Raw genomic sequence first — 14025 nt, 5'->3', positions numbered from 1 at the left:
ATAAAAGTATCACGTGATATGCTTTTTGAATCTGTCGTAAAGTCTTCTCGAACCTCGCGAAAAAAGGACGTGTGGTCCTATTTATGTTAGCCATGACGACCTCTGTTTCACTACGAAGACAAAGTATTTTTGGAATATCCTTTCTGCACGCTCGACGCTCTTAAAATATAGTTGGAAATCTCTGTTCTTACATCGACAAGTTGCAGAAAAATAGCGAATCGAGTTACGCGGTACACCCTGTATATTGAACTCCATTTTACATCTATGCGTAAATGTATCGAAATCGGAAGAACCCGTTAAATTCATATTTTTCTAGATCCAAAGCACCAGTTTGATCACTTAATTATATGTCACGCGAAAAAATTACTGCTTCATCATTACTGCACACAAATATTTCTTATGTATTTTAAATATTTGACTGCATCGATTAATATACCTACTCCACTTTACAATCGATCTCTTCTATACATACACATCCATACATTTTTATTTATAAATTTACGTGCCTTGGTTTCTATACAATTTCCATGAAATTAATTTGACATTTGAGAAAGATATTTATTATATAACAATATTTATTTCTCTTAGAAAACTACATCGTTGCTGTAATACAAAAAGAAAAGAAGAAGAAGAACAACTGGAGCATCGATTTACAAGACAATTCACTGATTAATAAAAAAAATATAACGAGCTGATATACGAGTCAATATATCTGAGAAGTTAAACCGATCAACTGGCTCCGCTTTTTACCAATTTCTCAGTTTCATTGCGTAAGTTGAACAGCTATGCCTAACAAAAAAAAAAAAAAAAAAACAGGCTACTTACGTTCCATAGCTTCGTGGCAAAGAAAATGACATAAACGATAGTAAATTGCGCAAGGTAATCTTAAAAAATAGTATTTGCAACCTCGTCGCGTGTCTACGCTTAGAATAATAGAAACTTTATTAGGTCCAAATTTAACCGATCACCGTTTAAACACCAGAACAAGAAAATCGACGTGCAAATAGATCTTTCACTGCGCGCTAGATCCAACCAAAACGAAGCTCAACCGACTTAATCGCACTAAATCGTAACAGCCCCCATGGAAAATGTCGAACGGTCTGATTAAAAAATCAAATACGATAATACGATCGTCCGAAATGATCAATCATCTATAACCGAATTTACGTCTGAAATGCTCCTAGACGACGCGACGACGTACGCAAGAGTTGTAACAATTAGGGCTTTTAGCGCTGCACGTTGGATTTGCTTAACGTTCCTGGTGATACAGTTACCGGTAACCCAACAGAGTATGTTTGAACTGGACCCACGAATCGTTCAGTCGTTCCTTGGAGTTTATCAACGACGGTTCCTCGGCCGAGGTTCTCGTCGTGTGACACTCGCCTCTGAAACCACGGGGCAAACATCTGAAAACGTGTACGCACGTTCCATGTGTTTGGAGATCGATGAACTCGCGACCATCGTCCACGGGGAATGAACGTTCGTATCGAGGAATCGGCCAGTGGTGAGTCATTGTCGTTTCCATGAATCGACAAAGATAGAGTGAAGGAGAAGTGTATATAGAGACACGTGTTGACGGATGAGAGGAACAGGACGTGTCATTCTTCGAGCAACGAGGGTCCCTTGAAGAATTTGCTGCCATCGAACAGTACAATTATGGGTAGATATCGTTGGATATAGTAGATGCACAGATTCCATGTAAATCGCTAAAGTGTCCAGGATCAATGTAGGAATTTTCAGTAATAATTGATCGCTGTTCAATCGCAAAACGGTCACGGCGTGAAGCATAATGATATAACGTATTTTGATGTGAACTGTGGCTGTAGAAATTCTACGAGCAAGTGCGAAAATTAACGTGTAGCAATAATCTGATAATAATCTATGGCTGTTGAGAAACGTGAAACGGCACCGATGAGAGTCATTATAGTACAGCGGTCTGTGATATTTAACGCGTAGATGTACAGATTTCACGCAGAGTGCGATAATCAACCTAGAAATCTGTAGTAACCCTTTTATCGCTGTTCTAAACAGTTGAAACAGTAACGGCGTGATATATCGTACGGTAGTTTGTTAAACGTACGAACCGTAGATGTACAGATTCTATGTAAATGACGCAAGTACGATGAAGATGGTAACCTTGTTGCTGTTCTAAGAAAAATCTTGTTGTATATTTCAGACAGAGTACAAACAAATTTAGTCTATCACTGTCTTCTGCTTCTTGTTTGCGTTTCCCATGCCTCAATGAGTGAATCGACTTTAGACGAAATCGAAACACTTCCGGAGATCAAGAAATACGAAGACGCTTCGACGCTCGGCACTGCTGTACAGGCATACAGGTTTTCTTTACATGGAAGAATTATTTTTGTGAAATTATTCCTCTATATAATTGATATTCAGTCGATTAAATTCGAAGCGTTGGAGCGAGGTTAATAAACATTTATTTTCTCTGACTTTCGATTAGACATCCAAGGATGTATCGGCGCGGTTACCACGAGGACCACGGGTCCATGTATAAGGATGACCACGATGATCATCACGACGATCATATGAAAGACGAGGAACAGGCTATGAAAGCCATGGGGAATGCAAAATCTGATTATTGGGGCGGTTACTATGATTTTCTGATAAACGAGGGTAGTTATAAATTCTGGGCCGTGTTTCAAGTAAGTTTCGATCAATTCTTATTAGATTGTTATACACTTGCTGGCCTTAGGTATTATACGACACACGATTCGTCACATTTGTTAAGAAACCTTGAACGTTTCAAAGGGAAACTTTACGATAACATCGGAACGAGAAATCGTATCAAAGACATATCATTTTTTCGGTATTTTACTCGAAGTAATAGAATTTCAATTGAATACGGAAATTCATAGAAACTGTTAACAGCAATTAGATGCAATCGCAAAGCATTTTCGCAAAAGCATTTTCAAGTCGACCGTATGAAACGCATTACTGTGCAATGTACGTTTATATGGAGTTGCGCGCGTTCTTCGCATTCCGCGCTCATTCGCGTCACGAATTCGATCGAGATTAGCCGTATCAACTAGGAGAGCCGTGATAGAATATGTAGGTATGTTAAAAATATTCGTACCAAATAAGGCGTTTGTCGAAATTTTTCAGAGCATTTAACGCTCGTCGGTGATTGTTAACGTGTAACTGTAATGCTCCATTTCCACGCGCAAAACTGTTGAAAACCGTTACGATTAAATTTACAACGCTGGAAATTAAATTACCGGATTTTAATTAATTGTATAGAGTTAAGGAGACTTTCTGCATTTTGTAATTAAAAATTTGTTCTTTCCCAGCCGCTCTATTAATCAAGAGTACTAATGTTAGTAAGAGACACAATTAACGCGACGATGCAAGGTTTGTAGAATTCACGATACAAAAATTCGTTTACTTTGTAATTTCATTTATCGTTTTGGTACTCCGAGGCACCTCTTTGAAAATACACTTGGCGCTCCTCGAAATTCGAACGTTCGCCCGATTCGTTTGCACTTATTATCAAATATTTATACCAACGCTAACTTTTATAGAAATGAAAAAGAAAAGAACGAGATCGAAAGTATTAGTCGCATAACGTTGGTTTCGACCTTCCACCTCTGAAGAACTTGGTGCAATTCGCTATTTCGTTCGTTGTATAGTAATGCATTTTGTATAGTAGAAATATAGTAGAATATAGAACGAGTATAAGATACGAAACATCTCGAGAGATATAAAACACAAAAAGAGAACGATTTAACATGGAAAATAACGCAACTAAATAAATGCGCTCTTTAACAGCTTGCCACCGCAGCTCTTCTCATCTATAGCGGCTTCGCGGCGCTTTATTACGCCAAGGTAAATCCGCCAACGATAGACGACGAGTTCGACGATATTTTACGTCGACGGAAGCGTAGGGCGTTGTCCATCTTCCCGCGAGATAAATCATTCTGCGGTTTGGACAGTGCCACTTTTCAGAGGATAATCGACGCGGTTGCCAGAGAAATTCACTGACGAAGAAGAGCCTACCTTTATCTAACTTGACTTATATAGGAAATAATATATGTATAATAATTTTGCAATAATATTTTGAAAAGATTGAAATCGTGCGATCGATGAAAGTGATTGGAGAAAAGAAAAGGAACTGTTTCAAATTGGACATTTCATGGAAGATTTGTTATATTCGAAACATTAAAATTACAGATACGTATCCTTTTCTAATCGATTTAAGAAAAAGTATGTCTTTATGCTTCTCTTTCTATTATTTAATGTAACAGAAGAGCATTGCCTTGCATGTTCTTCTTATCGTGTTTGTAATTAATTTATAACAATTATGTTAAATTATATTGTAATTTGTACATATATGTAACAATTATATGTATATGTGTCATATTGTCGATGCAACTTGTGTACGTTGCTTTTCTGCAGATTTCTTTACCGTCACGAACGCAACGCGTGAGAAGATAGTTATCCTTCAACTCGTACCGCGTAACGTTTGCAACACGTTGAAATACAAAAAGACAGAACGATAACAACCTGAAACCGTAAACTTCCTTGATAATCTCGCAGCTTATCGTCATTAACTCATTCTAAATCTTCTCATCGACAGCAACTTTCGCATATACTTTCGCTCGTACGCGTGTTATTACGAGGCGCATATTTCAGAAAAAGTATTCACACAGAACGTCGATAACGTACATACGTTTACGATAAATACACCTTCTAGTTGCTGTACAGGTGTTTTCAGATCGATTGAAAATTTCACCAATACAACATGACGGTGGGCGTCGTATCTCGCAACGCGGTATCGATAAAATTTCAAACAGTACAGAACGCGTGGAAACAAAATTGTTACGAGTCGTCGAGATACTTTGATGAGCTGCACGTCCACGGTTGACTAATGGAAAAGAAGCGAACTCGCTGGTGGCAATTTGTCGAAAGCGACAAGATCCAGCATCAAGGCCATCGCGTGCCATTGCGTGTCGAGGACACGCAACAATACGTTCTCGCGCTGAATGAGACATCTCGAGCTTGAAATTAAGCGATCCACCGATTAATATCGTCTTATTAAACGATTTCGCGGCTCGTGTAAATTATCGCGGTAAGCACGGGTTTACGGCTGGAAGCCGACGGAGCCGGGACTTGTGGGAAAAAAGCAAAGAGGATAGCGGAGATTTTACCGGGCGATTCGAGTGTCACGCGCTCGCTCACAGAACCGTCCTGTGGTAGCTGAAGGTTAAAATGTATGCGCGAAAGGATCAAAACGTAATAAAAATCGCCTGAAAAAATGTCGACCGATAAATCAACGGTGGCCGTCGTGCCAGCCGTACGTATGCATCCTCGTGTCTATACGAGTTTTATATGTGAACACGTACGCGCGCGATACGCGCGGTTCAACCTCGCAGGCAAATTTTCTTGTCGAACAACGTAACGTAACGAGAGGCCCTCGAGCACCTTTTCGGAAGAACAGGAGCGTACGAACCGTGGTACTCGAGTTTCTGGATCATTCGATCGCGCGATCGATAGAGGTACACGTTCTTGCTCGTTTAGCTTCAAAGGTTTGCGACAAAGGAGCTCGTAGCTTCTCCATATGTATCTACACAGCTCGAAATTGAACGTGTAGAATCGTCATAATGTAACGAATGTTCGAAAAACGGGAAGTTATGTATCGTATTATATCGACGCCAGTGTTACCAAGTTCGATCAAATGACAGGTTTCAAAATTTTATTTAAGATCGTACATTCGTTGTTGTTTGTTTCGTTCGTCCAACTTTATGTAAATTCTTATATTGTCTGACTGATCAGTTTCTCAACTTTCGTTAATAGAAGAATTTACCTAAAGTTGGACGAACGAAAGAAACGACAGCTACAATTTTACATTAAATTTTGAAATCGGTTATTTGTCCTGATTAAGTGGTAAGGTTAGTGTTGAATTCGGTGGCAAAGCGAACATGCTTTAGAAATCGTTAAATTTTCTTAGACGAGTTTCCGTCTGGAAAAATATCTAACGAGTTTGACGACAAGTCGTATTGTCTCCTTTTAGCTTTTCCATATTTGGGGATAATTAAACGAAGAATGAATGCCTCTGGAAGCTGCTATCATTTTATAATAGCCCGGAAGAGCGAAGAATCTGGTATTAAATAAATCTTAGGCGGCTTTCTAACGTATTTGGTTGATTTTAGTGCAGGTTTAAAACTACCGTCGAGACACAGAGGGTCAAAGTAATCAGAACCAGCTCGTACTATATACGAACACTTTTATAGCGCTCTCTTTGCTCGAGACTTTTATTTTCCGCTATCTTTAGCGAGAAATATTTCACCGCGTATAATTGTACGGCGATTATAAGACTATTCGCGTTCCGCTAAAAACGTAAAAAGGAAACACCATCTCTCTTTCCCTCGAAGCGTAATGAAACGGTTGAAACGTTCTTAGATCCTTCAACAACGGCCAAGGCAAAGTCGTATGATTTTAACGATCCTTCCACCTCTCTCTCTCTCTCTTTCTCTGAAGTAAATCGATTATGTGAGAAAACCAGTCAAGACACCATTCTTCGAGGTATCTACGTTAAGTGGAGATTCTTATACATCAGAGTTATGTCCGCGTAAATATGAAAAAGACCAACGAAGGTTTCTAGCGTACCAGTAATATCAATATCAAACATGACACGGCGCTTCTGATATTTATGCAACCGGAATTATAAACAATTCTTCTACTACCTTCGCCATACGTGCAAATCAGCGAAATGTACATACGTGTGTAGGATCTAAAATATTCTCTACCAGTCAGTGTAAATATTCTGCTCGCAAAGTGTTTGCCGTTTACTCGCTGACAGACAAATTCTTGGAAAAAATTATCTTCTCCCGTAACGATCGCGTATTGATAGACGCGTGCGTGTTTCGTCGGTAGATGAACAAATAATAATAGTAATAAGAGAAAGAATAATAAAAACGAACCCGCAAGGGGTAGTTACCTGGTAAACTACACGGGCTTAGCAAACCCGCGGACCCTAGCTGCGTAACATGTTTCTCCAATTCCAAGATATTTCCAACGATTTTCAAACGTTGACAATCCTCCGTTGCGACCTATACAAAAATTACGAAAATTCAGATTAGCCACAACGGCGTATAGAACGAAGTTTCGACTACACGTAATCGCGAACTCCTCCTTGCTCGTCCTAATCGATAATCGACAATAGCGCGAGATTTAACGTGTCTGATCGAGGCTCGTTAGATGGAAGCTTGCGAGGGACGCTCTATACGCGCCAATATCATGGAAATGTAACGTAAAATCGTCCTGTTTCACTGTTACTTGCGAACGAAGGAAACTGATGGAATATACGAAAAAATAGCTGCAAAAAGTAGCTACAAAAGGCATTTCCGTGTGGTCGTGTTTGCTACAGCAATTGCATACCAACCAACGAAATTCAGGTATATGAAATTTCCTACAGTTTAATATTTCATACGATTACAAGCGTTTGATAGCGTAAAAATGAGATGTGCATATAAAATATGATAAAAACGCGCTTCGTCGAAAACGAAGGCTACGTGCAAATACTTTTTCCAGCCATCGTACGTTATAGCCCAATATATCCCACGTAATACGTTCCATTGATACTTATCAAGCTCGAATCAACATCCACCGACGAATAAGCTTTCTATACACGAACGAAAACCCTTTGGTACTCCGGAGGACCACGTGATCGGGACAAGAAAGCCCTTGTTGCGGTCAAGAACGGAATATATTAATCGCGACGGTCACCGAACCCTCCTTGGTTCGGAGCGCGCAAGCAATTAGAAATTGAGTTATATTTCTTGCGCTTGCCGGTGAATAAATTTCATCGATCGTCGTGGACGGCGTTCGTCGTGCAAGAAATATATTAACCATGGTGAGTCGGTCGAGAGTCCTGCGATCGTCGGCGAATATTTCAGCCGGAAAGATAGGGGAGAAGGATCCGATACGGCCCTGCAAAAATCACCCACCCAGCGTATTCACCAACGCATTCCGCCACGTAGTCGGCTGCAAGGGGGTACCTACGGCCAAAGTACCGCAGTTATGCGTGCCTCTGCACCGGATAAAAGTTTATTCGAATAATCAGCGACCAATGAAATTTCCTTTGTTATTCGTTGATTCGTTATTTTTCATCGAATTTATGCATATCGTATTCGTTAATGGTTCGCTCGATGCTCTTTCGTCTTTCTTTAACATATTCCTTTTATCGATATAACGTAATATAAATAGACAGAATTTCGGAATTCTAGAATCGATAAGGAAGATATTTATCGTACGATTTATTCGCATATAAAGATCATTGCCGCGTTGAATATTTAGTACGGCAAAACGTTGAGCAATCGCGCAACAGCTTTAACTTTCTTGTCACTTTATCCTTTTCTTTTCAACTTCGCTGGGGAAACGGTTTATTCTGTGGGAAACTGTACCTTCCAAGGGATTTGATCGAACGCACGATATTCTTCCGCAACCTCGTGGGAAATTGGCAAAAAAGAGGAGGACTAAGCTTACGCGAAACGACCTGACTTTTGCATAACGCGATCCACGGCCATCTCGCAGAGTAGCTAACCAGCCAGCGGGTAAAACGAAAGACGGTTTGAACCTCTTTTTTCCCATCCTACCCTTTTTGTTTCGCTTGCCTCGGCTTTTATTTTACGAACAGAAATTTTTCAAATAAATCTCCGACCGCGGGGGGAAACGGTAGGGGATAAAAACCGCATAAAAACTGTTATTTACTGCAGAGGAGCGCATCAACGAGCGCCGATAATTCTCGCGTGGACCGAACTCTCGCCACGGCGAGAGATGATACGCGATGATAATGGCGCGTTGCACGGCGAAACGCGAAATCGAGCGGTGATCGCGAGCGCCCCAAAGGCGATCGTGGTCATTAACCGGGGACCATTTTGCGGAAAAGGTTGCTGCTCCAAAGGGGAAAATGTCCTACGAACGCCGAAAGCAATGTACGCTCTCTCGTACCACCCGACCTAACTACCCTTTAATCCTTGCAGGCATAGTCTTCCTATTTCGTAACGCGTGTAACTCGTATTCTGTAATATCGTATACACATAAGCAGATTATGGATATTTTTACGAACGTACCTTGAAGAAGTAGCGCTTGAATGGTAATTTTAAGTATTATGTATTACAAGATGCAGATATCTTGTGTGCTGTTTAAATATTTCATAGATTTTTGCATATTACTCGCGTTTTATAGATTTCTGTACGTTTAAATTATAGTCCATCGGATTTTTATTTATAAATTACATTTATCGCATAGTTAGGGATAAAATAAATTACATAAACATTCGTTGGTATATTTATATTTAACGCGCAATGGATAGCAAGTAAAAATTGTATTTACGAAAGGTAAACTACGTGGAATTCGAAAGTTGCGGAGAAAAAAGTATAAAGAAGATTATTCCGTAATTTTGTAGCACGTAAACTGATATTTTTCATCGAGCGTTACTTCGAAGGGTTTTGTAGAAGAACAACGAGCACGGAAAAACTTTTGGACTTTGTAGGCAAAATTGAGAGAAAATTAATTGAAAACGAATGCTCGGCAAACATGATTCACATAAATTATCATAAGAAACATGTCCAAAGTAGCTTGTAGCTAAATCGTTACAAAAAGTAACGACAGCTACCGATTTACTCAAAATAACCGGTCTTACAAGTTGATGTTCCAAAATGTCTGGCCAAACATTGGTACACCGATATGAAACCGATCGTTGTAAATTATCCATCCACCGGTATTACTTTTAAATTTATCTTTTAATTAGCCTGAACTCTTTCTGTCCAACGACCAACGTGCAACATTTCTATATACAAGGTGTCTCTGTAGTCAGGTGGTACGAGCGGAATAGTAACTTTTCATGGGAAAAATCGATAAAGAATATAGAACAAAGTTTCTGCGTTTAACGATCGGTAGATCTTGTTCGTAAATATTGATCGCAGATGAAACAAGGAATAAAAATCGAATGCAAGGAAAAGGACCAATGTGACGAATAGTCTACGTTTACGAGGAACATGGAAAAATGCACAGAAGGTCCAAAAATGTACAAAACATAAAGATAGAAGATTCGTGCGCGATTGTAGTCCAATGATAAGCTACAAAGTTTCCAATCAAATAATAATTTCATACGTGTAAAAAGAAAATCCTCATTCTACGTTTTGCATTTATTTTTCCACGGAGAACCATTCCGCGCGCTATTGTATCACAATAGCAGAGACGCTGTGTATAACGAACGAACAATGGATATTTAGCGCCGAAGATTGAATTTGCATGGAGTTTCGGATGAAAATGTTGCAGCACCGATAAAGATGTATGTCGATATCTTAAGATCTTAAAATAACGTTGCACCGTTGCACATGGTAGCGAGGCGAAGGAACGGCATTTAATACCGCGGATAAATCTCTGACACGCGAATAATCTTCCCAGCTCTGAACGTTCTGAATATTTACGATGCATTCTTGGTATTCGACGTTTGAACCTTTCACCGGAAGAAAGGATGAAGGATTCTTCGCGTTAATGCAATTATAGTAAAGAGTTGCAAGACCAGAAGTCCACGGTTTTCGAATACTCCGGATAAATCTTGCGAGTCTGATAAACAGGAGGAACAAGGAGGAGGAGAAGGAAGAGGAGGAAGTTTTTCGTTTAAGAAGCATGCATCGCTAATGTTCAAAGAGATACGTTTATCGATGCGCGGATTTAAAAATGTTAATACCGATGCATGTACGAATCGGAATTGCAGATAAGATCAGATTATGTCACTGAAGCGAAGAGTGACTTTTAACGGGCTGAATAAGTCGCGTATTAAATTAACAAGCGAGAAGGAGACCGAATTTTTTGGACGGATGCCCTTTATGTTAACAGCGATCGGCGTGTTAAATATTTGCATATTGAATAGAGTCGCGCGATACGAAATAAAATGTACATTGTATATCGAGCATGAAACGGTTCATAAATTAAAAAACACGTACGGTTGGTCGTTCGTTCCTCGCGAGCTTAAATTGATCGCGCCAACGCCATTAAATGTTACATTTTGTCGTATAAAGTGTCAATCGTCGAAAACATTGGACGATTCGCGTATATTTAATCTTAGGAAGATTTACAATAGAAATATTCGATGCATCAACGTGTCGCTATTAGTCACGTCATAAATAGAATTTTCACGTGTTCGTTAAAGATATTTTGCCTCGTGGACGTCGCAGAAATGTACGAAATTCGAAACGTCCAATTTTAAGCGAAATTTAGCACGTAAGAACTATACCAAGGTATCGCAAAGAGGACAAGATGTTCGTGAAAACGATCGCGAAGATACTCGACGAATGGCAAGATATTTTTTTTATTTACTATTTCACATTCACAATTTGCCCAATTTGGACATTTGGTAGAATTTTTTAGCTGTTTGAGTATCATGTGGGTGGCTACCCCCAGCGGGGTACCATCTGGCAAGATATTACCGAAGAAGAAAGGATAAACACATTCTACGATAATCAACCGGATAATAATGTCAATTTCACGATGAACATGTCGATTTGCAAACGACCCAACAATAGCTCGTTATTTCTCACTATCTCTCCGCTTTACGAATTCTATATCCTGTTTCTTGTTTAACCAGTTAGCTGCTTTTAACGAGTATACTCGTCACGAACAAATGGCAATATTTAGCGTTACACGGAGCGCTGTGGCTAATAAAATTAAAAAGTACAACGGTCGTTTCGTTACAACTTAATTCCACGTTTTAACAGCCACGCAATACTCTGCGTTTGACGAGTATACTCTCTGTCGCCGCTTACTTTTTGCCACGCATTTTAGGTACACGCTTTTCAAAGAGGTCGCGACAGCTAACTGGTTAAATCTTCGAGTCGCTTTTCCCCCATGGTCCACCGTTACGAACCTCTGGATCGTCGACAAGCAAGACAACACCACACAGAGAAAAGGCCCGATGCAACGCACAAGCACGAAGATGTTCAACTTGGAAAGCGAATAAATTGCGATCTTCGTCAATAATAAAACTGTCGAAACTTGCTACGTGACAAAGTACACCGGCAGCAACGGCCGAGCGGAAGAAAATGGCGGGACGGGACGAAGTTGCAAGGCAGGAAGCGACTTTTAATATTCTAGATAAATCTTCGACGCGCGAGAGCGAAAGCGAGATGAAGCAAGACGTTGGCGAGGAAGAAGGGGGCCAGGTGTGTGTGTGCGCGTGTGTATGTGTGTGGTAGAGGCCCCACGAAATCGGGGCCCGCGGATAAAAACAGTAATTTATGATGCAATGCTCGGCGGCGATCGATAATTCTCGCGTTGCGAATGCAAGCAGACCGAAATACCGCGGCTTCCCTCTTCCAACGCCGCCCTCTACGCTCGCTACCAGCGTCCTTCTTTTCCTTCTGCTTTTATAGTTAATGATAATAATAATAATGACGATGACGGGGACCGGGGAAGACTCGAACAGGGCGGGCACGTACCGAGAAGTCGTTGGCAACAGCTCGAGCCACCGCGCGCAAAAAGAATTCGTTACGACGACCACAATGGATATCTATGAGGAGGGGGCGACAGACAGGGGCAGAAATTTCATCCCGATGTGACGTTTAACAGCCAAAAGTACAGAGGACCGATAAATGTGTTATTTACGATGCCCCCCCCCGTTCGAAAACTCACTGAATAATGGCGAATGCGTGTGTTCGCGCGACAGTTGCCTCGATTCGACGACTTTAAGAGACAAATCGAGATAGACGACGTACAGTTCGGGGGCAAAAAATAGGGTGGAACAGGTAGCGAGAATGGGGACGAAAGAAGCCGGCATTGTTAAGTCGCTCTTTCGAGTCGCAGAACACTCTTGGAGAACACTTGGATTTTTGTAGAATTGTTTGAATATTCGATCTGGTCTTGTGCAGTGTTTTCGAACTCTACCGTAACTTCGTCTGTTTTATCTCTTTTGTCTTTTTTTGAAGGTTTCACAGAGAGAGTACGGAAGTAAATGGTATTTGTTAAGGCAGTTAATCGCACTTTGAATCGGTTAGAACGTCGAGTATACTTAAATGCGTGTACGGTGTGTTACGTTATGAGAATGTTTTCTGCGATCTTATCGCACGACTTATTAACCGCAATAAACCTTGCCGTATTATTCAAGTTTTCGATTATGATTATGCGAAGTAGGACCGGTTCGCGTCACGTTGAATAATCGAGGCTCTACCGTACGTTGTGAATTTTATGTTCAACTTGGCAGAGTATTATTCGGCTATTTCGATCGGCATAGATCTCCTCATCCATCCGCTAAGAATTTAATTCCGACGAATTTAAACCTCGTTTCTGACGTTAATTCGCTTCTTCGTACAAGCACAGATCTCCACGTTCGCGTTTATTCAATTTTGCAGGCTTAATGAGTTTAATGACTTGGTCGCTGCAATTCGAGCAGAATATCACGGCAAATTTAAATTTACACGAGATTAATGTACGTAAATCTTATTTAACGAGTTGTGCGAGAAGATACTGGTGAAACGAAGATTCCAATTTAGGATATTAGATCGTTGAAAAAAGCGAAGCAAAGCCCTGAAAAAATTAAGAGCAGAGGGACGCCCTTTTATTACAACTACGACAATATACGAAAATATAAATCTTTCGATGAGATTGCAACACGTGTTTGAATATTTATGGATGGCAGTGTATATGTTGAATGTACACATGTAGTGAAGTTGTAAACCCACAGGCGGAGTTGAGAGTGCAGTATCGCAATAAATTCAAGGATGCGAGCGTGAAGGTGAAGTTTATGGCTACATTGTGGATTATAAAGAGGGAGAAGTTATTAATTGGTGAAGTATCTTTTTTTATCTTTGGCCGGCTACGTGTAATGGATAATAATTTTTTTAATAAATTAAAAGAAATTGAAGTTGATATATTAAAGAGATGTTGAAGTAAGGTTGTTGATTCTCTAATGAATTTGCGATTGTCGTCAATTTGTTTCTGTCGCGGATTACTCGTAATCTCGCGTTGATTAATCGTTTAACATATACGTATCACAATGTGAACGAG

General features: G+C 40.2%; 1 protein-coding gene across 1 annotated transcript; it reads left to right on the top strand.

Annotated features, from left to right (window-relative positions):
* The first annotated feature begins 1122 nt into the window (after positions 1-1122).
* On the top strand, positions 1123-4266 carry LOC117233730. Its single transcript, XM_033494287.1, has 3 exons — positions 1123-2336; positions 2462-2663; positions 3787-4266. The coding sequence occupies exons 1-3, from the start codon at positions 2242-2244 to the stop codon at positions 3997-3999; spliced, it is 510 nt and encodes a 169-aa protein (XP_033350178.1). The 5' UTR covers positions 1123-2241; the 3' UTR covers positions 4000-4266.
* Positions 4267-14025: the final 9759 nt, after the last annotated feature.

This window comes from Bombus vosnesenskii, unplaced genomic scaffold (genome assembly GCF_011952255.1).
Source record: "Bombus vosnesenskii isolate JDL3184/JDL3185 unplaced genomic scaffold, Bvos_JDL3184-5_v1.1 scf7180000013298, whole genome shotgun sequence".
NCBI lineage: Eukaryota > Metazoa > Arthropoda > Insecta > Hymenoptera > Apidae > Bombus > Bombus vosnesenskii.
This window is presented reverse-complemented; position numbering and strand designations above follow the sequence as displayed.